The 26,477-nt window shown below is 41.2% G+C and overlaps 1 protein-coding gene across 4 annotated transcripts in view; it reads right to left on the reverse strand.

Annotated features, from left to right (window-relative positions):
- cep83 (centrosomal protein 83) overlaps positions 1-26,477 on the reverse strand; it is a 56,585-nt gene that overhangs the window by 4,573 nt on the left and 25,535 nt on the right. For 3 of the 4 annotated variants that reach the window (XM_072241016.1, XM_072241017.1, XM_072241019.1), the window contains 10 exons: positions 19,403-19,654; positions 14,788-14,919; positions 13,984-14,098; positions 12,403-12,547; positions 6,820-6,969; positions 5,942-6,017; positions 5,229-5,386; positions 3,643-3,772; positions 3,454-3,554; positions 71-257 (listed from right to left, as the gene is read on the reverse strand). In XM_072241016.1, the coding sequence (XP_072097117.1) occupies positions 71-257; positions 3,454-3,554; positions 3,643-3,772; positions 5,229-5,386; positions 5,942-6,017; positions 6,820-6,969; positions 12,403-12,547; positions 13,984-14,098; positions 14,788-14,919; positions 19,403-19,654 (1,446 nt within the window). Of the gene's footprint in view, positions 1-70; positions 258-2,418; positions 2,963-3,453; positions 3,555-3,642; positions 3,773-5,228; positions 5,387-5,941; positions 6,018-6,819; positions 6,970-12,402; positions 12,548-13,983; positions 14,099-14,787; positions 14,920-19,402; positions 19,655-26,477 lie in introns of those variants that run through there. The other variant, XM_072241018.1, reaches the window with a different exon arrangement.

Raw genomic sequence — 26,477 nt, forward strand, 5'->3', positions numbered from 1 at the left:
ATTGAATAAAACTGCAACATAAAATTTTCAGTGGATTAAAAGCATTTAATAATTTCATTAATTTTAGTACCTGAATGTTCCCAAAGGTTGCGTCATTGCCTTGCATCAAGGTAGGTGGTAGAAAATTGACCGAATTGCCCCGACTGTTAGATGAAAAGTTTGCTCCCAAAATGAGACTTCGGAATTCATTGTGTCGTCGCTGTAAATCTTTTAACCTCTTCTGAAGTCTAGCATGATTTTCATAGGGAACATTTTGCCTAGAAAAATAGACAATTCACAAGTGACATACAACATAGAACAGTACATCACAGGAACAGGCCCATAGGCCACAACATCTATGTCAAACTTAATAGTGAATTAAACTAAATCTCTTCTGCCTGTACATAATCCATATCCTTTCATATTCATGTCTCAAACAGTTTCTTAAACACCACTAATTTAATGACCATCATAAACTCCACAATCATTGAACAGTTACATCAAAGAAATTACTGCCTCTTGCTTCTTTCATACTTACATTATACTGTCAGTACTGTGACTTGCTATGGTTACATGGAATTATGAAATTTAGCAGTTATTCTGATGGATATTATATTATTTTAAACTTCTGAGCCTTTATTAATCATTAATACATCTGAAAAGCATTAATAATTCCATTGATACTTTATGATTATTAAGGCATGCAAGGGGGGGGGGGGGGACCTGAGCCAGGTTCTTTTATACAACACAAAAGCAGGTGTGGATCAGTTGTCTCAAGCCTGCTCTGCCAGATTGATAAGATCACGGTCTATATTCTACATCAGTTTCATGTTCTTAACTTACTCATCCAGTCCTGGATTCCACAAAATTTCTGACTTACCTTTGAACTATGCATATGGTCTGGACATTCATTTAGGTGCCCTGAGCAGAGAATTCCAAAGATCTACAACTTCAAAGGTCCTCATTTGGGTGAGAAATTCCCCCCCTTTTTAATCCTAAATAATAAGTTCCTTAGCCAGAGTCAAAGAAACTTCATTCTTTAACATTCAGCCAGGGCAAAAAAGCATCTATCCCAACAAGTTCTCAGGAATTTGAGTGCTTCAATCAGATTAATTATCAAGCTTGTATTTTGAATTTGGGAGATTATTCACTAAAACAGTAAAAATTTTAATTAAATCAATATTTGGTGTGACTACCCATTGCCTTTAAAACTGCATCAATTTTCTTAGGTACACTGTTGTGCAGTTTTATAAAAAAAATTGGCTTGTAGGTTATTCCAAGCACCTTGAAGACTTGAAGTCTTCTGAAGACTTTGGCTGCCCTACTTGCTTCTGTCTCTCAAGGTAATCCCAGAGAGCCTCGATAATGTCGTGATCACGGCTTGGTGGGGGCCACAACACCTGTTTCGAATCTGCAAGTGAAGTTGGTGATCTGGTCAGAATTAATGGAATTCTCAATGGTGAGAAGTACAAGCAGATTCACATCCACCTTCTTTTCATTAAAGTCAGTTCTTCATAACCTTGGCTGTGTGTTAGGGGTCATTGTTCTCCTGCAGAATTAAGTTCAAACCGATCAGATGCCTCTCTGATGGTATTGCATGATGGATATGCAGCCCCAAATCTGCAGGGAATCTATGCCGCGCTTCTCTGCTTTCTGCAGACACTCACCCAAGTAGAACTCTTCATCTCTTCCACAGACAACTACCCCTTGTTTAAGTCGAAAATGTTAAATTTTGACACATTAGTCCAGAGAACTTGCTGCCATTGTTCAGCACCCTTCTGAGGAACAGCTTTTTAGCAGCAACTCTTCCATGATCACCACTTCTGCCAAGAAAAGTCTCCAGACTGTTGAAAGGTGCACTTGGATTTCAGTGGTTTCTGTCAGCTCAGAGCTGATAGCAAAACTGGACTTCGTCTGATTTAGCAGGGATGTCAGTTTGCTGTACCCGTACTGTATCTCTCATCTGCTGCGCTCAGTTTTCATGGCCATTCACTGTTTCTGGTCACCAACCTTGCCCAAGCTCCTCTGAAGAAGTTTATTAGTGCTTCTTCAGAAGAACTTGGACAGCACGTCTTGAAACTCCTGTATGCCGCAAGATTTCTGCTTGGGAGAGACCTCGCAGGTGCAGGATGACTTACAACTATGCTCAGTCTTGCCTTGGTGTAGGAATTGATGGTGCCAAACTCCCACCTTTTGACTTGGTTGTTTCCCAGTTTGATTCCTTCTACAATCGTTTCTGTTCAGTTAATCAGTTTAGATCATTCAACTCATTACGTCATTGATCATTAGCACCTGTTTATCTTTGTTTAATTGTGCACTGGGTTAAATACTGACAAAGTAATCAAGTTTTGATTTGAAAAGTGGTCTATTACTTAATGTGCTACTCTTTTTAACAAAATACAAATAAAAATGATTATGACTGTGAGGACACGCAGTCCCCTTTTATTGTCATTTAGTAATGCATGCATTAAGAAATGATAAAAATGTTTTTCCAGAATGATATCATGAAAACACGACAAACCGACTTAAAAACGAACAAAAACCACATAATTATAACATATAGTTACAACAGTGCAAAGCAATACTGTAATTTGATAAGAACAGACCATGGCACAGTAAAAGTCTCAGAGTCTCTCGAAAGTCCCATCATCTCATGCAGACGGTGAACCTCCAGCGCCGCCAACTTGCCGATGCAGCATCCCGGAAGCATCCGACCACAGTCCGACTCCGAGTCTGTCCGAAAAACTCCAAGCCTCCAACCACCTATCTGACAACGAGCACCGAGCAGCATCTCTGCTGAGCGTTTTGACCCGGGCCCCGACGATAGGCGATACGCAAAGCCGAGGATTTGAGGCCTTCGTCTCCAGAGATTGTCGATCGCACAGTAGCAGCAGCAGCGAAGCAGGCATTTCAGAAGTTTCTCCAGATGTTCCTCTGCGCTTCACGGCTGTCTCCATCAATATCTGGATTATGCACGGCACCCCTAGTTACACATATCGATATCATTCAGAATGGCCACGCGCGCTGCGTCACGCCGCCATCTCCTCCTCCCTCCTAAATCTCTATAACATTAAATGTTTTGAGAAATGATTGTTTGGAAATCTAAAATTTGCTCTTTTCTGAGACTAATGCAAAAGTCAAAAAATAAAATTCTAAAACAAACCACTATAAAAAGAATTCTAAGGTGCATAAAACTTCTGCACAGTACTGTATTCCTCACAATTGGTTTCTGAATTAACGAATTCTTCCCCTCCCACCACCCTGAACGTATTGGGACTTTTTTTTATACTAAACTCAGGAGTTAAGCAACAGGATTTTTGATGAGTAAGAATATCAGAAAACTGTGGAGCTAAGGTGCGCATCAGGCAAGAACGGTGGAACAGGTTTGGTATGCTGAATGAGTTGCTGCATTCCTGTGTCTCAGTGCAGTAACTTTGTGGAATTAAATGACAGTAGTAATAGATTTCCACTCACTTGTATGTGCGATTCTCAATTTCTAGCTCTTCTTTTTTTGCTTCCAGCAGTTGTACCTTTTCCTGTAATCGTTTATGCTTACTTTCATTCAATGTTTTCCTCTGTCAAAACAGAAGCAGAAAAGACAGAATTTCTAATGGCAAGTTAGACTGCAGTGAAGTAGAGTTTCAGTAAGTTAAAGGATGAGACCTTCTTCTGAGCTACAGCTGCACGCTGCAGCCGCTCCTTGGCCTGGGAGTACTTCTCCTCCAGTTCTGCATTTCGACTCTGCAGCTTGTGCCTCTCTTCCAACCACTCAACACGCCTGCCATCCACCAGTCTGTGCAAAACAGGAGACAGATCATCCAGCAGCCTTGGGGATTCTCAAGCAAACTTTGCAAAATGAATCTTTGAAGAACATCAACTGTACTAGAAAATTAATCTTATTGCTATCCTATCCTTGGTAGTAATATTAAAAACACAGGATCATTTAATATTTGAAATGCTTTATCTATGCACTAAGTTACTATGAGAGTTAGAATGAGGAGATAATACGGTCAGGAAGTAACAAAGCTAACAAGAATTAAGAGATTAAGGGAGCTAGGGCTTTACTCTTTGGAGAGGAGGAGGATGAGAGGAGACATGATAGAGGTATACAGGATAATAAGAGGAATAGATAGAGTGGCTAGCCAGCGCCTCTTCCCCAGGGCACCACTGCTCAATACAAGAGGACATGGCTTTAAGGTAAGGGGTGGGAAGTTCCAGGGGGATATTAGAGGAAGGTTTTTTACTCAGAGAGTGGTTGGTGCGTGGAATGCACTGCCTGAGTCAGTGGTGGAGGCAGATACACTAGTGAAGTTTAAGGAACTAGTGGACAGGTATATGGAGGAATTTAAGGTGGGGGCTTATATGGGAGGCAGGGTTTGAGGGTCGGCACAACATTGTGGGCCGAAGGGCCTGTACTGCGCTGTACTATTCTACGTTCTATGTAAGAATGATCCTGCAAATTAAAGGGTTAACATACAAGGAGTGTTTGATGAGCCTATATTCACTGGAGTTAGAAGAGTAAGGGGGGGATCGCAATGAAATCGACCAAATATGGAAAGGCCTACTGGATGTGGAGTGGATGTTTCCCACAGTGGGTGAATCGAGAACCAGAGGGCAAAGCCTGAGAATACAAGGACGTCCCTTTAGAACAGAGATGAGGAATTTCTTTAGCCAGGGCTAAGGTGAATCTGTGGAATTCATATCCACAGGCAGATGTGGGGGCCAAATATTGGGTACATTTACCGCTGACATTGATATTTTCTTGATTAGTAAATTACGGGGAGAAGCAAGAGGATGAGGTTGAGAGGAATAATAAATCTGCCTTGATGGAATGGTGGATCAGATTCACTGGGCCAAATAGCTTAATTCTGCTCCTGTATCTTCTTGTCTATTCTGTCTACAATAATATTGAAAAGAATTAGAAGATATACAATAATTAAGATGCAGTCCTACTCCTATTGGCAAATATTAATCCTTTCAATATGGATCTAAAGAGGACAGAATAATTTAGAAATCACAATAATTAAACAGCCCTAATCAAACTTAATGTGATGTGGGACAATAATTGAGTGAATGATAGTACTAAAGTAATTATTTTCTGTTTTCAGCCAGAACAAGATTTCTGGCATGAACTAAGATTACCCAGATTCTTGAGTTCCACATTTACTACAAAGAAATGGGGAAATGATCAAGCCGAACAGCTAAAATCCTGCTACTAAAATTATTCTAATTGAAAAAGAGGTAATTACTTCTCAGCTTCCTGCTGTGCCCGTTCCGCTTTGCTTCTTCCATCTCGTACTTCCTCCTTTAAGCGATCAAGCATTTCTCGTAGCTTCCTATTGTTCTCCAGTAAATCGTTTTCTGACTGTGACACAGTGTTAAACTGGATCTGTAGTTCATTGATTTGCTTCGGTTGGGTGTTTGGGGGTGGTGGCAGGAAAGCAAGATCAAAATATGGAAAAGGAAAATCAAAATTTAGTTCCCATTGAAAGTCAGGTTTCTTTTTATGTGCATCTCGCCAATTCGTACAAGGAGCTTGAAGTTCAATTTCTTTATCTTACAATCATTGGAGTTTTTAAACCATCATAAGCAACATAAATAATTCTCAACATAAAGTTTACAATCTAGGTTGAAAAGTGCCATGAAATAAGCATTATTGTAACTGAAAAATAAACAATTGTTCAAAATAGTTTAAATGCTCTGAGAATTTTATATTATAGTAGCTTAAAAGTAGTTTATTGTTCATAGTTTATATCAGCTTTTCCATAATTTCTACAGAGAATGGAAATGTGCAAGATATTTTAAAAATAGAATCACAAAGGAATTTTTGGGGACAAATAGAATTTGGAGACATTTAGAGGAATTTAGTTTGCTGCAATAGTATAGATGCATTGTAGTGCAATGCTCTATTAGAGCTCTCTGATTACAAGAGAATGCTTTCAGAAAACAGGTAATAAGGTACCTGTATTAGTTCACCACTGTCATTCTTTTCTTTCTCAAGTTCATTGATCCGATGTATGTGTTGTTGAAGTTTCGACCTGAAGCATGAAGTGATAGCAAACAGGCACCAAAATTTACAATCTGCTGGTCCTTTCTATACAAGTCCAGTAAACAAAAACAGTGAATCATGTTGCTGAAGTTTACCCCTGCCTGTCTCTTCACTTCTCTAGAACCTTCTACCTCTGAACTTCTCATTTTGTTCCACCATTCCTAACTCAGTTTTAATTTTTTTTTCCAAATTTGGCAATCCACGTCCCATGCCAAGTCTCTCACTCAGCAAACTGCTTTCATCCCTCAGCTTCTCCAACATATATTTTCTCATCTTTAGAATTCAGCTTCTATTTCATTTTATTGCACTCTTTCCAAAGGTTACTAACACCCTCAGTCAGTCCCTCCATACAAATTTGCCTATGATTTGACACTGCTATCTCATGAGAACATAAGGACTATTTCTCTGTTACAATTACAAATAAGGCCTTCTCAATAATTTCCTTGTATTTCTTTCCCCACACAAGTTCTATGCCTGCTTTTCCTTCTGTGACTGTACTTGAAGGAAGTTCTCTACCCCAAGTCACTCACAACACCATTTGCAAATTCCCAGTTCTCCAACGAATGCTATTCTAGTATAAAGAGCATTTTTAGGCTGGGTCAAAAATGGGTGTTTAATGATAAACATTTAATATAGGGAAGATTAGTGATTATTCAGCCTTGACATTTTCCCCCAACAATTTAAAAAATTGTCATCTGTTATAAAATGCGGAAGGCATTTTCAGACATCTGTGAGACCTGTGGAAAATAAAAATTAAGATGTATTTCAAACTTTGGTGCTCCAGTTCAAACCTGAGATTCAAGATCTCCCTCTTGGATGCCTCCTCTTCTAACTGCACAGCATGTATTTTCTCTCCCAGATGTTCCTTTTCAGCCTGCCATGTTATATCCTGTTCAGCCTTCAGTCTCTCCAGGTCAGCAACTTTATTTTCCAGTTCCAATCTTTGAATAAATAAGTATTTCCATTATTACTTTTCAATAAGCAAAAACTTACAAGACTACCAGTGTTCAAGTAAAGACCTCATGGATGAAATTTGACATAGGTGAGAAAAAAATAAACAATATCACTTTGTTCCATTGACACTGGATTCCACTGATCTCAATGAAAGTACTGGGCACAAGAAGTAATGCAAGCAGCAAATGCAATTACATCACATTACATTGGTGGACACCTTAAAGTAAGTTCATCTTTTCTCTCTTTCTTTAGAGTGATGACTAGTGAAGATTGTTTAGAAAAGGTAGCTCAATGTGATTTTTTAAAAAATTCTGTTGAAGAAATAATAAGATGCATTTGTATAGTATCACAAGGTGTCTCCAACGGGTGACTTTAAAACTGTGGTTACTTTCATTGAAAAGGCAAACTTGGTTATACATACAAATGACCACAATATCCTTTTTTGTTGGCTGGAGCACCATGGTCTATGTTCAAAATCTCAAAAATAAAAATCTACTTTTAGTAATGCTGCATTACCTCAGTACTATATTTCAAGCCACCATCAAGTTCACTACCTTTTGGTTCTATTCTGGAGTCAAGAAAGCTCACCAATGCCTCTACTTTATGAGAAGGCCAAAGAGAGATGGATGAAGAGTTTCCTAATAGCAGAATGTGAACTCATGGTTGGTTTCATTACTTCTCACCAATTAAAATATTGAGCAAGATTGAAATTGACAAGGAGATTTTTTCTGCAGTGACTTGGTCTCTGGCATTGTGGCTCAGAAGGGAAGGGGACAGAGGAGGAATGCACTGCTGATAAGAGATACCATCATTAGAGAAGTAGATAGGAGAGTCTGGACTCAATAGCAAGACCCAGATGGTATATTGCCTACCAGGTACCAGTGTCAGGGACGTTTCAGATTGTGTCCATGGTATCCTTAAGGGGGAGGGTGGACATCTTGGTACATATTGGTACCAATGACATAGGAAGGAAAAGACAGGAGGTCCTAAAGAGAGAATTAAGAGAGCTAGCTAGAAAGCTGAAAAGCAGGACCTCCAGGGTAATAATCTTTGGTTTGTTGCTTGTGCCACACATCAGTGAGGACAAGAATAGGATGATTTGCAGATTTCATTTTTTAAATCAGCAGAGCTACTCCTCCTAATCTGACTACCTGCCTGTCCTTTTAACAGATTGTGTATTCTTGGATATTAAGCTCCCAACTACAATCGTCTTTCACCCACAAATCTGTGATACTCACCATGTCTAACAGCGCCACAAGATCATCTACTATTTTTCATATACTGTGTGCATTCCAATATAACAACTTCAGTCCTGTATTTGTGACCCTTTTACACTGCAATCCATCCCACTCACTGCAGCTTTGCCCTGTCACCTACCTGTCCTCCTTGACCGGCTCACTATACACTAACTCTGCTTGTCAACCAACATCCCTACCCTCAGGCCTATCACTCCGGTTCCCATACCCCTACCAAATTAGTTTAAACCCTCTCCAAAAGCTCCAGCAAACCTGCCCACAAGGACATTGGTCCCCTTTGGGTTCAGGTGTAGCCTGTCACTTTTGTACAAGTCATACCTTCCCCAGAAGAGATTTCAATGATCCATAAATCTGAAACCCAGCTCCCTGCACCAGTTCCTCAGCCATACATTCAAATCATGTCTTTAGAAAGAGGTGACATAGAATTGGAAGATGTAGTATCCTTATGGGTGGAGTTAAAGAAATGCAAGGGCAAGAAGACCCAGATAGGAGTTATTTATAGGTTTCCAAACAGTAGCCAGGATGTGGTCTACAAATTACAGCAGGAGATAGAAAGAGCATGTCAAAAAGGCAATGTTACATTAGTCATGGGTGATTTAAACATGCGTATAAATTGGGAAAGTCAAGTTGATGCTGGATCCCAAGAGAGAATTTGTGGGACGTCTCCAAGATGGCTTTTTGGAGCACCTTGTGGTTAAGCCCACTAGGGACATCAGCAATTCTGAACTGGGTGTTGTGAAATGAACAGGATATGATTAGGGAAATTAAGGTAATGGAGCTCTTAGGAAACAGCGATCATAATATTACAGAATTTACCCTGCAATTTGAGAGGGAGAAGCTAAAGTCAGGTGTATCAGAATTACTGTGGTGTAAAGGGAATTACAGAGGCAGGAGAGGAGCTGGCCAAAGTAGATTGGAAGGGGACACTAGCAGGGATGATGGCAGACCAGCAAAGGTGGAGTTTCTGGAAGCAATTCAGAAGGCATGGGATGGATACATCCCAAAGAAGAGGAAGTACCCTCAAGGCAGGATGGCACAACTATGACTGGCAAAGGAAGACAAGGCCAACATAAAAGCAAAAGAGAGGGTCTATAATAGAGCAAGAATTAGTGGGGAGTCACAGGATTGGGAAAACTTTAACAAACAACAGAAGGAAACAAAAGAAAACACCATGTATATAAAAAAATTAAAAGAGAGGCAATCGTAGATATTCGACTGCAGGAAAATGACACTGGAGAGATAGTAATGGGGTACAAAAAAAATGGCAGATGAACTGAATAAATATTTTGCACCAGTCTTCACTGTGGAAGATACTAGTACTGTGCCAGAAGTTCGAGAGTGTCGAGGGGCAGAAGTGAGTGTAGATGCTGTCACTAGGGAGATGGTGCTTAGGAAACAAAGGTTTGAGGTAGATAAGTAACCTGGAATTGATGGACTTCATCCCAGGGTTCTAAAAGATAAAAGTAGCTGAAGAGATTGTGAAGGCATTAGTAATGATCTTTCAAAAATCATTGGATTCTGATATGGTTCTGGAAGATTGAAAAATTGCATATGTTACTCCACTCTTCAAGAAGGGAGGGAGGCAGGAGAAAGGAAATTATAAGCCAGTTAGCCCAACCTCAGTGGTTGGGAAGATGTTGGAGTTGATTGTTAGGGTGTGGTTTTGGGATACTTGGAGGCACATAACAAAATAGGCATGGTTTCTTTATGGGAAAACAGTCCGGCAGATCTGTTGGAATTCTTTGAAGAAATAACAAGCAGGATAGACAAAGGAGAACTGGTGGATGTTGTGTACTTGGATTTTCAGAAGGCCTTGTACAACATACCACACATGAGGCTGCTTCACATGTTAAGAGCCCAGGGTACCACAGGAAAGATATTAGTATGGTTAAAGTGCTGACTGATTGGCAGGAGGCAAACAGCAGAAATAAAGGGATCCTTTCTGGATTGGTTGCCAGTAACTAGTGGTGTTCCACAGGGTCTGTGTTGGGACCGCTTCTTTTTAGGTTGGAGATTTGGATGATGAAACTGATGGCTTCTTGGCCAAGTTTGAGGACGATATGAACATAGCTAGAGGGGCAGGTAGTGTTGAGGAAGCAGAGAAGCTGCAGAAGGACTCGGACAGATTTGGAGAATGGACAAAAATGTGGAAGATAGAACACTGTGTCAGGAAGTGCATGGTCATGCACTTCGGGAGAAGCATAGACTATTTTCTAAATGAGAATCCAAGATTTGGGAGTGCTCATGCAAGATTCTCTAAAGGTTAATTTGCAGGTTGAATCAGTGATGAAAAAGTCAAATGTAATGTTGTCATTCATTTCAAGAGGACTAAAACATAAAAGCAAGGATGCAATGCTGAGTCTGTATAAGGCACTGGTGAGGCATCACTTGTATTGTGAACAGTTTTGGGCCCCTTATTTAAGAAAGGATGCACTGATATTGGAGAAGGTTCAGAGGTGGTTCCAGGAATGAAAGAGTTATCAAATGAGCAGTGATTGAAGGCTCTGGGCCTGTACTTGATGGAATTTAGAAGAATGGGGGGGGAGGGGGGGGAGGGCAGGAATCTGATTGAAACTTATTGAATGTTGAAAGACCTAGATAGAGAGGATGTGAAGAGGATGTTTCCTTTGGTGGGGGAGTCTAGGACCAGAGGATACAGTCTCAAAATAGAGGGACGTCCATTTAGAACAAAGATGAGGAGAAACTTCTTTAACCAGAGGATGGTGAATCAGTGGAATTCATTGCCACAGGCAGCTGTGGTGGCCAGGTCACTGGATGCATTTAAGGCAGAAGCTGATAGGTTCTTGATTAGTCAGGGTATGAAAGGTTATGGGGTTGAGGGGGAAATGGATCAGCTGTGATGAAATAGCTGAGCAGACTCAATTCTGTTCCTATGTCTTATGATCTCTTGTCTTAAAAGCAGTAACTACCCCACAAGCTGTCAGGTTGATCAACACCTCTGGCCATTAACATTAAATACTGTTTTTATATGCCCTGCTACTACCTAGAAGAGTTTGACTCACATTGTCACTTTATTGTTTCCTGTCAGAGTCAACAGAGGTCCTGATGCAGGTTTCAACCTGAAACATTAACAATTTCTTTCCTTCTTCCAATTTGCACAACCTGCTGAGTTCCTCCAACAGACTAACTCGCTGAAGAAATACTAGAGTCGTCATGAACCTCTTGTGTAACCTCTCTGGTGCTATCGCATTCTTTCACACTGATATCCCAATCAACATAATGTGGTCCAGCTGTGTTCTAATTAGCATTGTTTCTAATTATGGTCTAACGAGTGGTCACATATCAGCTAACTGGAGCTTAACTAGTACTGTATATATTATATTTCTTTCATTACCCACCTGTTATATCGTATACTATGTATTCTCTTGCCTTGTTTACCTTGTCCAAAGTTACTTCCCTGCGAATCATAGAACATAGAACAGCAACAGGCCAATTGGCTCACATTGTTGTGGCAAATCAGCTAAAAAGCAAATCAAAAACAGCCAAACACTAATCCCTCCTACCTACACCATGTCCATATCTCTCCATCTTCCTTACATCCATGTGCCTTCCAAACTTCTCTTAAAAGCCTCTAAAGTATTTTCCTCTACCACCATACCAGGCAGCCCGTTCCAGGCATCCACAACTCCAAGTAAAAAAAAACTTACCCCTCATATCCCTTTGAACACACCGCACCCCCTCTCACTTTCAATGCATGCCCTCTGGGGTATTAGACATTTCAATCCTGGGAAACAGATAATATCTGTCCATTCTATCTATGTCTCTAATAATCTTGTAAACCTCTATTAGATCTCCCCTCAGCCTCCGGCACTCACAGTAAAAAAAAACAGGTTTGTTCTTATTCAGCTTCTTGTGATAACACATGCCCTCTAAACCAGGCAGCATCCTGGTAAACCTCTTCTGCACCCTCTGTTAAGTCTCATATCCTTCCCATAGTGGGGTGACCAGGAAAGTTACATGTGACTAACTACTGTAGGACAAGACAATATTGTTTATAAACACAGATTTGACAAAGAAGACAAAGTTGATGGAAAAAATGGGGCTAGATTTCAGTGGTATCTAATGTATAAGGGTAGAAAGAATTGATAGGCAATACTGTACTCAATTTTTTTTTCTTCTAAAAGTTTCTAGAAGAATACACACTTTTCATCTTGTAGTGCTGAAAGTTTCTGGAAATCATCTTCTTTAGCTGCCTGAACTTTCCGGATTAGCTCTCTTTCTTTTTCTGCCATAAGTTCTTTGTGCCTTTCAATGTTGGCCCTCAGAATTTCATTATCTGACTGCAAACCTATTGGTCAAAAAAAATACAAATGAATTTCATTTTAGTTTACTTTTTGATACAGCACAGTAACAGGGTCACTCTGGTCCAACAAATTCATGCCGCCCAATTACACCCATGAACCTATTGACTCATATACAGGTCGACCTTCACTAATCCGGCACCATTGGGACCTGAGGAGTGCTGGATTAGTGAAAATGCCAAATTACAGAAGGATCATATTAAGCATAATCAGTGCTGGATTATCAAAGGAACCGGATTACAGGTAGTCGGATTAGTGAAGGTTGACCTGTATATTTGGAATGTGGGAGGAAACCCACACAGTCATGGCGAGAACGTACAAACTCCTTACAAACAGCCACAGAACTGAAATTGGATCGCTGGTGCTGTAATGGCAGTATAGTAATCAATACGCTATTGTAAACATCATTCACAAGTTCAGCAGTCAATTAGAAGAGCAGCTTAGAAAAGAAGTGAAAAGCCACATAGAGGAGAACAATTTATCCAAATAGCTGAATAAGCAGATTCAACTCCATGCCTTTCAATTTTAGCCTACAGTCACATTTCTCTGAACCTTCTTTGCATTTTCATGAACAACTAAGTGATACGAGTCAGAATCCAAATAGCTTTGAAAATGGCACAACAGATAGGGTCGTAAAGAGAGATTTTTTGCACATCTGCCTTCATAAATCTAAGTACTGAGTACAGGAGTTGAGATGCTATGTTGGAGCTGTACAAGATGGTGGCGAGGCCTAATTTGAAGTATCGTGTGCAGTTCTGGTCACCTACCCACAGGAAGGATATCAATAAGTTTGAAAAAGTACAGAGAAAACTTACAAGCGTGTTGCCAGGACCTGAGAACCTGAGTTATAGGTAAAGACTGAATACATTAGGACTTCATTCCCTGGAGCATTGGGACAATGAGGGGAGATTTGATAGACCTGTACGAAATTACAAAGAGATAAAAATGGGGTAAATGCAAGCAGGTTTTTTTTTCCACTAAGGTTGAGTGAGGCTAGAACTAGAGGTCATAGGTGAAAGGTGAAATATTTAAGGGGAGCTTATTTAATTTGAGGGTGATGGGAGTGTGGACCCAGCTGCAACCAGTCCTGATGAAGGGTCTCAGACCAAAACGTTGACTGCTTACTCTTTTCCACAGATGCTGCTTGGCCTGTTGAGTCCTCCAGCATTTTGTGAGTGTTGCTTTGCCAGCACAAGTGGTGGATGTGGGTTCGATTTCAGCTTTTAAGCAGTTTGGATAAGTACATGGATGGGAGAGGTATGGAGGGCTAAGGTCTAGCTGCAGGTAGATGGCATCGGGCAGAATAACAGCTTGGCATGGACTAGATGAGCCAAAGGGCCTGATTTTGTGCTGTAGTGCTCTATAAAAAAATGACTAAAAGGAAGTCCATAGCAATATATCAAACAGAATTCAGCAAGGATACCATCCAATTGGCTTTGCATGTTATCCCTTTCCCTTTCAATTTCTCCTTTGGCTTTTGCTGCTTCTAGTTTGATGTTTGTAACTTCCAGCTTATGGGAATGTTTGCATTCTTCCAGCTGTAATGATAAGAAAATAATTTAGGGTTACCATCCTCCCTTTTTAAACTATCGCTTTATAATCCATTGATCAGATAGGATGCAAATCATTCAGTATTAGCAAAACAACCAAACTACAATTTAGTAGAGCAAATGTAGGTCAGTTATAATCTACAGTACATGGTGGAACTAAGACTTGCAAATACCAAACATACAACTTAACTGGCTTGCATCTTTTCATGGCAGGATTGGTTTCAATACTATTCTGACCTTTGCAATGCAACAGCAAGAAAACAGGCATAAGGCAGTTATCACATCATAAATTAGTGATACTGGAGCAGAGAAAGAAATCTGAAGAACAAAGGGAATTGCAATTTCTATTAACTTGCTTTACTATAACTCTTTTTAAAAACATACATCAAAATTTAGTCCCCTGGAGATTAAGTACACCACACAGATCAATTCTTCGAGCTTTTAACTCATACAAAACAGTTGTGGAACTTCCTAAGGAATACAAATGGATGCAACATAGAAGAGGCAAATAGACTCTTGGCAATGTTTGATCTGAAGCATTTATTTCTAGCCAATCCCATTAATGTACAAGAAAAGTAAGAGTGATCTTTATTATCTTCAAAATATTTAAAAGTAACTTAGCACAAATATTTAAATACTCCAGGGAATCTAGTGCAGGCATCCTTTCTTTGACTCACTTTGATAGACAAAGCATTAACCTCTCGCTCAGATTTGTGCAACTTGCTGGTCAACTGGGTGTTCTGTTCAAGGAGCTGCTGCAGTTCCTTCTCCAGGCGCTCCACATGCAGTTTAAGTGATTGCTTCTCCGCCTGTGAACAAGAAAAGAGCCTCAAATTGTACATGGTAACAACTTACATAGAGCTTTCGCTCAACATCCAGCAAACAGTACTTAATGTAGATCAGTACTGAATGCTCCACTCTTTACTTTTGCCAGCATAAGTTCTTCAATAGCACGTCAGAACTACATTTCATAACTTAAGTTCTTTTTATGTCCCAAAGCTTTAGCTATGACTGAAGACAAAATAATAGATGAGAATTTTGGCAAGAGTCAAATATTTTTCACATAATGGTGAATCTAGATATTAAAGGAGCAGCTACAAGCAATGAGGCTATTCTTCATGGGTTTTTGGATCCATCTTACTTTGTCCTTGAACTAGGCAAAAATCCCATTTAAATCTAAGTGCATATTCATCCCTGAATCTAATTATCCTACTGCTTTAGGATTCTTTGCAGACTACGACTACGTCCACACCAGACCAGATAAATCCGTAACCGAAGCTTTATCTCTTCGTTTTGACCCTCTGTCCACACTGAAACAGCGTTTTCCTCCCCCGAAAATGGAGCTTTTCAAAAACACTCTCCAGAATGTTTAAATCTGAAAACGCCTAACGGCCAGCATAATGTATACGGGGTAACCGGCTGTTTTTAAAAACGTCATGACGTGCCGGAACAGATGGTGGTGGCAGCGCAGCGTTTCATTGTTTTCTTGAACGCAACCTCCAACACCACAACAATGGCGGACGGCTTCATGCGCGTGTTGTTTACTTTACCCCACACAACCTGACAATTTCAGAACAGACGGCAACGAGACTGAAGCCAGTAGAAATGTACTCACCAAATACTTTGACCCATACCTTACTGAATACTGAATAAATAAGTATACTCACTTTGCCCTGTTTTCTGTCCTTACTTGTATGAAGGTGGTTTATCTATTTATGCAAGTACTTCTCTGACAATAGATGTGTAACAGCCTAATGTAACATTGTATGGAAATACAAGATAATACTGATGCAGACATGTTTCATACATTTAACAAGGTGCTTTATTGATGTACTGCTTGTGCAAACATTCAATAGATGCAATTGTCAGTACTTTCAAAATTTCATTTTTAAGTAGTAGCTTATGGTTGGCATAGATGTGAAAATGTTAAGGCCAAAAAAGGAAAATTGTAAGTTTCACTTTTACTCAGGTAAAAATAAAATCACTTTTGCCCAGTAACTTGATTTATTGCACATGTTAAATACAGCAAAATAATACAGAAAGACATGGCAAAAATAAAGGCAAACAACTGAGGTAACAGCAAATTTCACTTTTGCCCAGTAACAAGCCTTATTGCATTTAGCTGTAACTGTCGTCCCTTTCATCGATGAAGGGACTATGGCTATAGGAGATGTTTCCAGGGTGACCCCTCTGTGGGAGTGGGGAAGATGTTGGTGGGGCCAAAGTACTGGGGGGGGGGGGGGGGAGCCATCATATTCCTCATCATTACAAATCCCTCTGCAACAGAGTTAGTCAGTTTTTCAATGTCCGTTGTCTGCCGGGTCATACTGTCCGTGAACTCCCTGTCGGTTGCCTCCTTACGCTCCAGTTTTTTTCTTAAGTTTTAAGTCCTCCTGCGCGAGAGCCAACAGCTGACCGTCGTTTGGCAATTTCCTTTTAAGTTTTTCTAGTCTGTAACTGGACAAACTCGCACCAAGTCTTTCATGGCGAGATTTCACACCAAACATATCGCAGCCATCACCTGTTGCTTGGTCCAAACTGTCAGAGTTGGGCGTACTCGTCGAACCCGGTGAATTCTGTAGCTGTGTCCTGCGCATGCCCAGTAGGAGGAGATTCGCCCAAATACCCGTTTCAAAAATGCCTGGTGTGGACGCCTATCGTTTTTATGCAAAACCAGTGCTTTCAAAATTATCCAGTCTAGTGTGGACATTAACTGTGATTCCAAACCACAAGGAAGTGTCATACTGAAAGGTTAATCTGTGCGAAAAATGGGAACAGACCCAAGGCACGCAACTTAACGTGTTTCTTTTGTCATTCATAAGCTCAAAGACAAACCTCCATATTCAAACAAGCATGGATCATTGAATTAGCTAAGGGCAGCAAGGCCTCATATAAACAGGCAGATGGCTCAGTTATAAATGGATGCATGATATGTAGCTACCTTATTGCTAGTTTCAGGAAAAAATTACAAATACTAATAGAGAAACTATTACTGCACAAGGACTGCAACCTTTTTTCCTCTAATGATTGATGTACTGAACATTTAGCAGTACAATAAACATACAGAAGTGACATGCCTACGATGGAATCAGAAGTATCCAAAGTAACAAACAGGTCTCTGTACAGTAGTTCAGAACAAGAATTTGTTAAGTCATTCGTAGTGTCTTTCACTACTGAATTTCAAACAGTTTTTGTAATTTCTTCTGATGATTCCGTGGAAACATAAGTACATATTTTAAGGTCCTAATGTGTAACACAAGGATGAATGCAAAGAGGTTCACACCATCTGCTGAGAGCCAGATCAGAGGTATTCAAGTCTGGAGATTAAGAACGCTGCAACGGATGCAGCTATGATCTCTGGAAAGCAATCCCTCGGGCGAAGTGAAGATTCCAGAATAGACCGGAATCAATGAGGGATGCTCGACAACTATGGCAGGGTTTGAATGCCATAACCTCCTACAAAGTTAATCCACTTGCGACATAGAGGACAGCAGAGTTTCGCTTCCAGATGAACTCCATGCGTTCTATGCTCACTTTGACCACCAATACATGGAGGAACCATCACGCACCCCAATGTCTCCCGATGATCCTTTGATCTCGGTGTCTGAAGATGATGTACAGGCTGCCTTCAAGAAAGTGAACCCAAGGAAAGCATCCGGTCTGGCTGGAGTAACTGGCCGAGTACTAAAGACCTGTGCTGACCAAATGACTGTTGTATTCACGGACACCCTCAACCATTTGCTCTGGCAGTGTGTGGTACCCACCTGCTTCAACAGGCTTCAATTGTACTGGTGCCCAAGAACAGTGTGGTAACTTGTCTAAATGACTATCGCCCAGTGGCACAAATCTTCAATGATGAAGTGATTTGAGAGGTTGGTGTTGAAGCAGATCAGCTCCTGTCTGAGTGGTGACTTGGATCCACTCCAATTCACCCACTGAAGCAACAGGTCTACTAGCAGATGCTATCTCATTGACTCTTCACACAACTCGGGAACATCTGGACAGCAAAGGTGAACACATCAGGATGCTCTTTACCGACTACAGCTCAGCATTTAATACCATCGTCCCCTCAAAGCTAGCTAGTAAACTTCAAGACCTGGGCCTCAGTACCTCCTTGTGCAATTGGATCCTGGATTTCCTCATCTGTAGACCCCAGTCAGTTTAGATTGGTAAAAACATCTCCTCCACAATCTTCGTCAGCACAGGAGCAAGGCAGGGATGTGTACTTAGCCCCCCGCTCTACTCACTTTACACCTACGACTGTGTGGCTAAGCACAGCTCCAACAACATATACAAGTTTTCTCTTGACACCACTGTTGTGGGCTGTATCAAAGGGGGTAATGAATCAGCATACAGGAGGGAGATTGGAAACTTAGCTGAGTAATGTAGTAACAACAACCGCTCACTCAATGTCAATGACCAAGGAACTGGTTGTAGACTTCAGGAGAGGACAACCAGAGGTCCGTGAGTCACTACTTCCTCAGAAGTCTGCGGAGTTTTGGCATGCCAAACTTGTATAGATGGGTGGTGGAAAGTGTGCTGACTGGCTGCATCATGGCCTGGAATGGGAACACCAATGCCCTTGAGTGGAAGATCCTACAAAAGGTAGTGGACTTGGCCCAGTGCCTCACAGGTAAAGCCCTCCCAACCATTGAGGATATCTACACCAAATGTTGCTGTAGGAAAGCAGCATCCATCAGAGAGCCTCACCACCTAGGCCATGCTCTTTCTCACTGCTATCATCAGGTAGAAGGTATAGATGCCTCAGGACTCGCACCACCAGGTTCAAGAACAGTTATTACCCCTCAACCATCAGGCTCTTCAACAAAAGGGCCTCATTTACACTCGTTTCCGGACTCAGCTATATTGTTATTTCATGCTCATTATTTATTGCTATTTATTTATATCTGCATTTGCACAGTTTGTTTACAGTTTATAGTTCCTGATGTTTAGTATTTACAGTAACTGTTCTATAGATTTGCTAAGCATGTCCACACAAAAAGAATCTCAGGGTTGTATGTGGTGACATGCATGTGGTCTGATAATAAATTTTACTTTGAACTTTATACCTTAATCTAAAGAGTTAAGGACCTTCTGAGTTATAATCATCTCAAGGATAGCAAACAGTAGTCCTGCAATATTAGCCTTTGACTTCTGTTACCAAAGCAAGAGACTATATCCTGGAACCTTAGCCATGTGATCCTTTGGTGTTTACTGTTGTATGAAGTCAGATTTGAATGAACTGCAGATTTGGTCACGTGTGCTTCTGTATAACAATGGAAACAAGCTTACCTCCAAAGATTTCATAGAACTTTGGAATTCAGCCAACTGTCTCACTTGAATTCTCTGCACATTCTCAGCTTGAGCACCAGAATCTTCTCTCTGAGCACGAATCTCTGCAACCTCAGCCTCAAGGCACTTGACTTTCTGGCAGAGTTGGACCTTTTCCCTCAAGAGTGCTTCAATACGTTTACTATCTCTAGTGGGATCAGTACTCATTATCTGGTCACGCAGAGATTCTCTGTCAGCTTCCAACCTAGCAATCTACCACAAGAAAGAACAGACCAAGGCAATGTGTTAATATATGTTTAAAGCCTCGGTCATGCAGTATTATAGAAATAACTGTGATAAACAAAGAAAGGAAGTCAAACATTTAGGAATGCATTACATTTTTGAAAAGCTGTAAAGTGGCACATACCTACTCTGAGAACAGCCATCTCCAACTTAACTGGGATGTGTATGGGGAATGGGGTCAGGTAAATGCTCCTAGCAATTTAAGTACTGTACGCTAAAGAGGTTACACAGTTGCATTATTTTAAATTTAATGGACATGAGCAAGACTTCTCAGTCCCTGAGAAACAGGCAGCAAAAGGAAGGGAATTAAGTCACTTTCCAGCACTGTTTGTGGGGTATGAGGAGCAATAATGGTGACCTACATTCAAAAACTCAGAAGGAAAAAGATTAAACAAGGCCCTGCCATTAAATTTGTAGAACTCAATATTCCCCACTTTACCCGGTCCCAATTTGCATAAATATTATGATGAATGTACCACAAACGGAAAGTTCTCCTGTTTCCCTCCTATTTTATAAAACCCTAGTTACATCACATCTTGAAGTACTGCTGTCAGATCTGGTCGGTCTATCATAGAAGGATGTCAAGGCTCTGGAGAGGGTGCAGAAAAGGTTTACCAGGATGCTGCCCGGATTAGAGAGCATATGCTGTAAGGAAAGGTTGGAGAAACTTTGGCTGTTTTCTCTGGGGTGGCAGAAGCTAGGGGAGATCTGATAAAGATCTGATAAGATTATGAGAGGCATAGATAGACAACCAACATCTTTTTCCCCGGGCTGAAATGTCCAATACCAGAGGGCATGCATTTAAGATGAGAGGGTAAATTCAACTATGATGTGTGGGCAATCTTTTTTTTTAAAACTCTAGAATGCGCTGTCTGCAATGGTCGTGGAGGGAGACACGAAAGAGGAGTTCTAAAGGCTCTCAGATAGGCACATGAATGTGCAGGAACTGGAAGAATATGGGCATTGTATAGGCAAGAAGAGATTAGGTGGTGATTTGATTACTAATGTAATTAGTTTGGCACACAATTCTAAGCCAAAAGGCCTGTTTCTTTGTTGGAACTGTTTTACGGTCTATATTCCCTGCACTAGCAAATTTATAGAATGACAGAAGAATTTTCAGATGGAGAATTCCAAAACTACAAGAAATGCTATTCCCTACTACCTATGCAGAGCCATGTGTCCAAAAACTTTGCTCAATTTTTCATAACCTGGTTAAAAACCGAGGCTGACAAACTTAAGTGACCCAATTATCAACAAGCAACCGAGTTCCCAAATGCTAGTACTTCCATACATGCATATGGAAATTACATATGCGGAAGGAAGGAATTTTAAAACTCTGTACCTTTTTATTACCTACAAGACACTCACTTAAAGCTTCCCTATCAGACTAAGAACATTACAGCACAGGAACATCCCTAATGCACCAGTAAGGCTAACAATATCACCAAGGATGTCTGCCACCCTGGCTGCAACCTTTTTTCTCTCTTCTCATTCCCAGAGAAGATACGGGAGCTTGAAAGGCCATGTGGCTAGACTCAAGATAACTGTGAAAGTCAGTCAGTTTGTAAAGTATGTCTATATCCAGGGATGGAGACAGAGAGAGATTGAGAAAGAGCAGAGAGGTAGCCTTCCTGCTGATGCTGCCATATTCTTGAACCCTTAATTCTATCCCTTCTGTTATCAGCACTTCAGCAATTGATTTTGTACTACCACACTTTGCACCATTCTGCTGTTTTGCACGAATCACTGTATTTATTCATTCATTACAGTGTATACTGTTTACCCTGTGAGCTATGTGAGCTTCAAGCAAGTAAGGACTTTTACTGCACCCTGATAATATGACAGTAAAGTAATCAGATGGTTTCCTTTTATGATATGGGCAACTCAATACTTCTGTCTTATCATGGCTGTGAATGGTTCAGTTTTGTTTTTAGCACATGCCTGGCCTGCTCTCACCATAGTTGAGTTTGGGAATATTCTTCAGAGTGTCCTGTTAATACAAGAGGAGAAGGTACTCCATTGGCTATTTAGCTCTGGTTATTGTAAGTTGTGCTTGCTGCTATTTTCTGCAGTCCAGTGTGGTTGCTGGAACTTTATAGTTAGCTGTGTCTAATGGCAAGTGAAGCATATGCTAATTAAGGTTACAGATTGCACTGGTATTTACAGACTTCTCGCTGCCTCTGTAAAGCAGCCAGCATAATCAGGAACAGGAACCGGTCAATAACTCTACTGAGTGTTTTTTTTATAGACCTCCCAATAGTAACAGGGACATCAAGGAGCAAATAGAGAGACAGATTCTGAAGAGGTGTAATAATATCAGGGTTGTCGTGGTGAGAGATTTTAATTTCCCAAATATTGATTGGCATCTCCATAGAGAAGGGGTTCAGTTGGGGTGGAGTTTGTTAGGTGTGTTCAGGAAGGCTTCTTGACACAATATGTAGATAAGCCTACAAGAGGAGAGACTGTGAACAACAGGAATTCTGCAGATGCTGGAAATTCAAGCAACACACATAAAAGTTGCTGGTGAACGCAGCAGGCCAGGCAGCATCTCTAGGAAGAGGTGCAGTCGACGTTTCAGGCCGAGACCCTTTGTCAGGAGAGACTGTACTTGATCTGCCATTGGGAAATGAACCTGGTCAGGTGTCAGTGGGAGAGCATTTTGGAGATAGTGATGTCAATTCTATCTCCTCTACCATAGCACTGGAGAGGGATAGGAACGGACAAGTTAGGAAAGCGTTTAATTGGAGAAAGGGGAACTACGAGGCTATCAGGCAGGAACTTGGAAGCATAAATTGTGAACAGATGTTCTCAGGGAAATGTACAGAAGAAATGTGGCAAATGTTCAAGGGATATTTGGGAGTTCTGCACAGATACGTTCCAATGAGACAGGGAAAGGATGGTAGGGTACAAGAACCGTGGTGTACAAAGGCTGTTGAAAATCTAGTCAAGAAGAAAAGAAAAGCTTACAAAAGGTTCAAAAAACCAGGTAATGATAGAGATCAAGAAGATTATAAGGCTAGCAGGAAGGAGCTTAAAAATGAAATTAGGAGAGCCAGAAGGAGCCATGAGAAGGCCTTGGCGGACAGGATTAAGGAAAACCCCGAGGCATTCAACAAGTAAGTGAAGAGCAAGAGGATAAGATGTGAGAGAATAGGACTAATCAAGTGTGACAGTGGAAAAGTGTGTATGGAACTGGAGGAGATAGCAGAGGTACTTAATGAATACTTTGCTTCAGTATTAACTATGGAAAAGGATCTTGGCGATTGTTGGGATGACTTGCAGCAGACTGAAAAGCTTGAGCATATAGGTATTAAGAAAGAGAATGTGCTGGAGCTTTTGGAAAGCATCTTGCTAAGTTCAATAAGTCACCAGGGCCTGATGAGATGTACCCCAGGCTACTGTGGGAGGTGAGAGAAGAGATTGCTGAGCCTCTGGTGATGATCTTTGCGTCATCAATGAGGACAGGAGGGGTTCTGGAGGATTGCAGATGTTGTTCCCTTATTTAAGAAAGGGAGTAGATATAGCCCAGGAAATTATAGACCAGTGAGTCTTACTTCAGTGGTTGGTAAGCTGTTGGAAAAGATCCTGTGAAGCAGGATTTATGAACATTTGGAGAGGCATAATATGATTAGGAATAGTCAGCATGGGTTTATCAAACGCAGGTCGTGCCTTACGAGCCTGATTGAGTTTTTTGAGGATGTGACTAAACACATTGATGAAGGTAGTGCAGTAGATGTAGTGTATATGGATTTCAGCAAGGCATTTGATAAGGTATCCCATGCTAGGCTTATTGAGATAGTAAGGAGGCATGGCATACAAGGGAATATTGCTTTGTGGATCCGGAATTGGCTTGCTCACAGAAGGCAAAGAGTGTTTGTATACGGCTCATATTCTGCATGGAGGTCGGTGACCAGTGATGTGCCTCAGGGATCTGTTCTGGCATCCTACTCTTCATGAATTTTATAAATGATCTGGATGAGGAAGTGGAGGAATGGGTTAGTAAATTTGCTAATGACACAAAGGTTGGGGGTGTTGTGGATAGTGTGGAGGGCCGTCAGAGGTTACAGCGGGACATTGATAGGATGTAAAACTGATCTGAGAAGTGGCAGATGGAGTTCAACCCAGATAAGTGTGAGGTGGTTCATTTTGGTAGGTCAAATATGACGGCAGAATACAGTATGAACGATAAGACTCCTGGCAGTGTGGAGGATCAGAGGGATCTTTGGGTCCATCGGACACTCAAAGCTGCTGTGCAGGTTGACTCTGTGGTTAAGAAGGCATAGGGTGTATTGGCCTTCATCCGTTGTGGGATTGAGTTTAAAAGCCAAGAGGTAATGTTGCAGCTATACAGGATCCTGGTGAGACCCCACTTGGAGTACTGTGCTCAGTTCTGGTCGCCTCACTACAGGAAGGACATGGAAACCATAGAAAGGGTGCAGAGGAGATTTACAAGGATGTTGCCTAGATTGGGAGACATGCCTTATGAGAATAGGTTGAGCGAACTCGGCCTTTTCTCCTTGGAGCAACAGGGGATGAGAGGTGATCTGATAGAGGTGTATAAGAGACATTGATCGTGTGGATAGTCAGAGGCTTTTTCCCAGGGCTGAAATGGCACAGTTATAAGGTGCTTGGAAGTAGGTACAGAGGAGATGTCAGGGATAAGTTTTATAAGTTATCGTTTTTTTTTAAAAACGCAGAGAGTGGCGAGTGCGTGGAATGGGCTGCCGGCAACAGTGGTGGAGGGAGATACGATAGGGCCTTTTAAGAGACTCCTGGATAGGTACATGGAGCTTAGAAAAATAGAGGACTATGGGTAACCCTAGGTAATTTCTAAAGTAAGGACATGCTCGGCACAGCTTTGTGGGCTGAAGGGCCTGTTTTGTGCTGTACATTTTCTATGTTTCTATGGTCTATGTAATCAAGGACCCTCAGATATTCTCTTCTCACGTTTTCCATTGGCCTAAAAGCACATATATCACCAGATTCAAGGACAGCTTCTACCCCACTGTTATAAAACTATTAAGTGCCTTCTGAGTATGATAAGATGGACTCCTGACCTCACAATCTCCCCCCTTATGATCTTACACTTCATTGTTTACCTGCACTGCACTTTCTTTGGAGCTGTCACCGCATGTGTGTTTTACCTTTTTCTAAATCAATGCATACAATTTGATTGGTATGAACACTATACCAAATTAGCTTTTCACTGTATCTTGCTACACATGACAATAAGAAACCAGTACCATTATCAATACCAATTTAATCTACTTTCATTCCATTGGAACATAGGAACAGTATTAGCTAGTCAGCCTTAGAACTTGCTCCACCTTTCAGCATGATCGTGGCTGATCATCCACTTCAATAACTTTTACCAAAATCCCTTCACCTTTTTTAGCATTAGGAATTATATCTATCTCCTTCTTGAATAGATCAAGAATCCTCAGATCAAGAATTCCACATGTCCATTGACCTGGGTAAAGAAATTTCTGATCTCAGACCTAAAGACCCCATATTCTGAGGACGTTCTGGATTTTCCAACCATTGGACACATCCTCTCTGTGCCTAGTCTGTCTAATTCTGTTGCAATTGTATACGCTTCCTTTCAAAGTTCTAGTGAATACAGGCCAAATCAACCAATATTACCTTGTAGATCAGACCTGTCATTCCTGAATTGCACTCTATTTGTGGCATGAACATCCTTTCTCAGAAAGAGGAGCTGAAAATTTCACACAGAACTCCAGAGGACTCTCACCAAGGCCCAGTACAGATGCACCGAGACTCCTTGTTCCTATACTCCAATCCTCTAGCTATGAAGGCCATCATGCCAGTTGCCTTCTTGACTGCCTGCTGCAACTAAATGCTTGGTTTCAGCGACAGTTGTAGGACCTTCAAAGTCTAGCTGCATTTTCCCCTTTTCCAAAAACTATCACCATCAGTATTGTTTTTAAAAACACAAACAACAGGAATTCTGCAGATGCTGGAAATTCAAGCAGCACACATCAAAGTTGCTGGTGAACGCAGCAGGCCAGGCAGCATCTCTAGGAAGAGGTACAGTCGACGTTTCAGGCTGAGACCCTTCGTCAGGACTAGAAGGGTCTCCTGACGAAGAGTCTCGGCCTGAAATGTCGACTGTACCTCTTCCTAGAGATGCTGCCTGGCCTGCTGCGTTCACCATCAACTTCGATGTGTGTTACCATCTGTATTGTGCCTGAGGCCAGTGCTGAGGTCTCCTAGCTGTCCATCACTGTGCCATCTTTCTCATGCATCAATCTGGTTGACAGAACAAGACATGCCCCAGGATTGTGATGGAAGGGTCCGTTACATTACCCGTAGTGTATGATTCAATGTCAGGTTGATTAGGCTGTGCTACCTCTCAATTTAGACATCAGTCCCCAGAGGTCCATGAAGAAGATTTTGCAAGGTCAGCAGGAGTATGAATAAATTTATCCAAATTCAAAGCATATACTAATGCTGCTCCACTTGTTCAATTTGATTCTTTTCCTTCTGTAATCTAGCAGTTATGGTACATTTGAGTGCCTTGCTCAGCATTTCAAAGGCCAACCAAGAGTTAATGATATTAGTTTTTTTCTGAAGGCAAGTTTCTCAGCTGTCAACATCCTGGTTTCTGTCCCCAATGACTCAGATCACCCAGAAATCGCTTCATCCGATTCACTGACTGAATACCCCACAGCCCACAGGGGCCTCTCTGCCTTTGCAGCGTGAGCAAAAAGACCACAGACTGAGCAGCTGTAAGGCTAGTTCATGTAAGGGAAAGAGGTATGTGTAATATAAT

The sequence above is a fragment of the Mobula birostris genome, chromosome 23, assembly GCF_030028105.1.
Source record: "Mobula birostris isolate sMobBir1 chromosome 23, sMobBir1.hap1, whole genome shotgun sequence".
Classification (NCBI taxonomy): Eukaryota; Metazoa; Chordata; class Chondrichthyes; order Myliobatiformes; family Myliobatidae; genus Mobula; species Mobula birostris.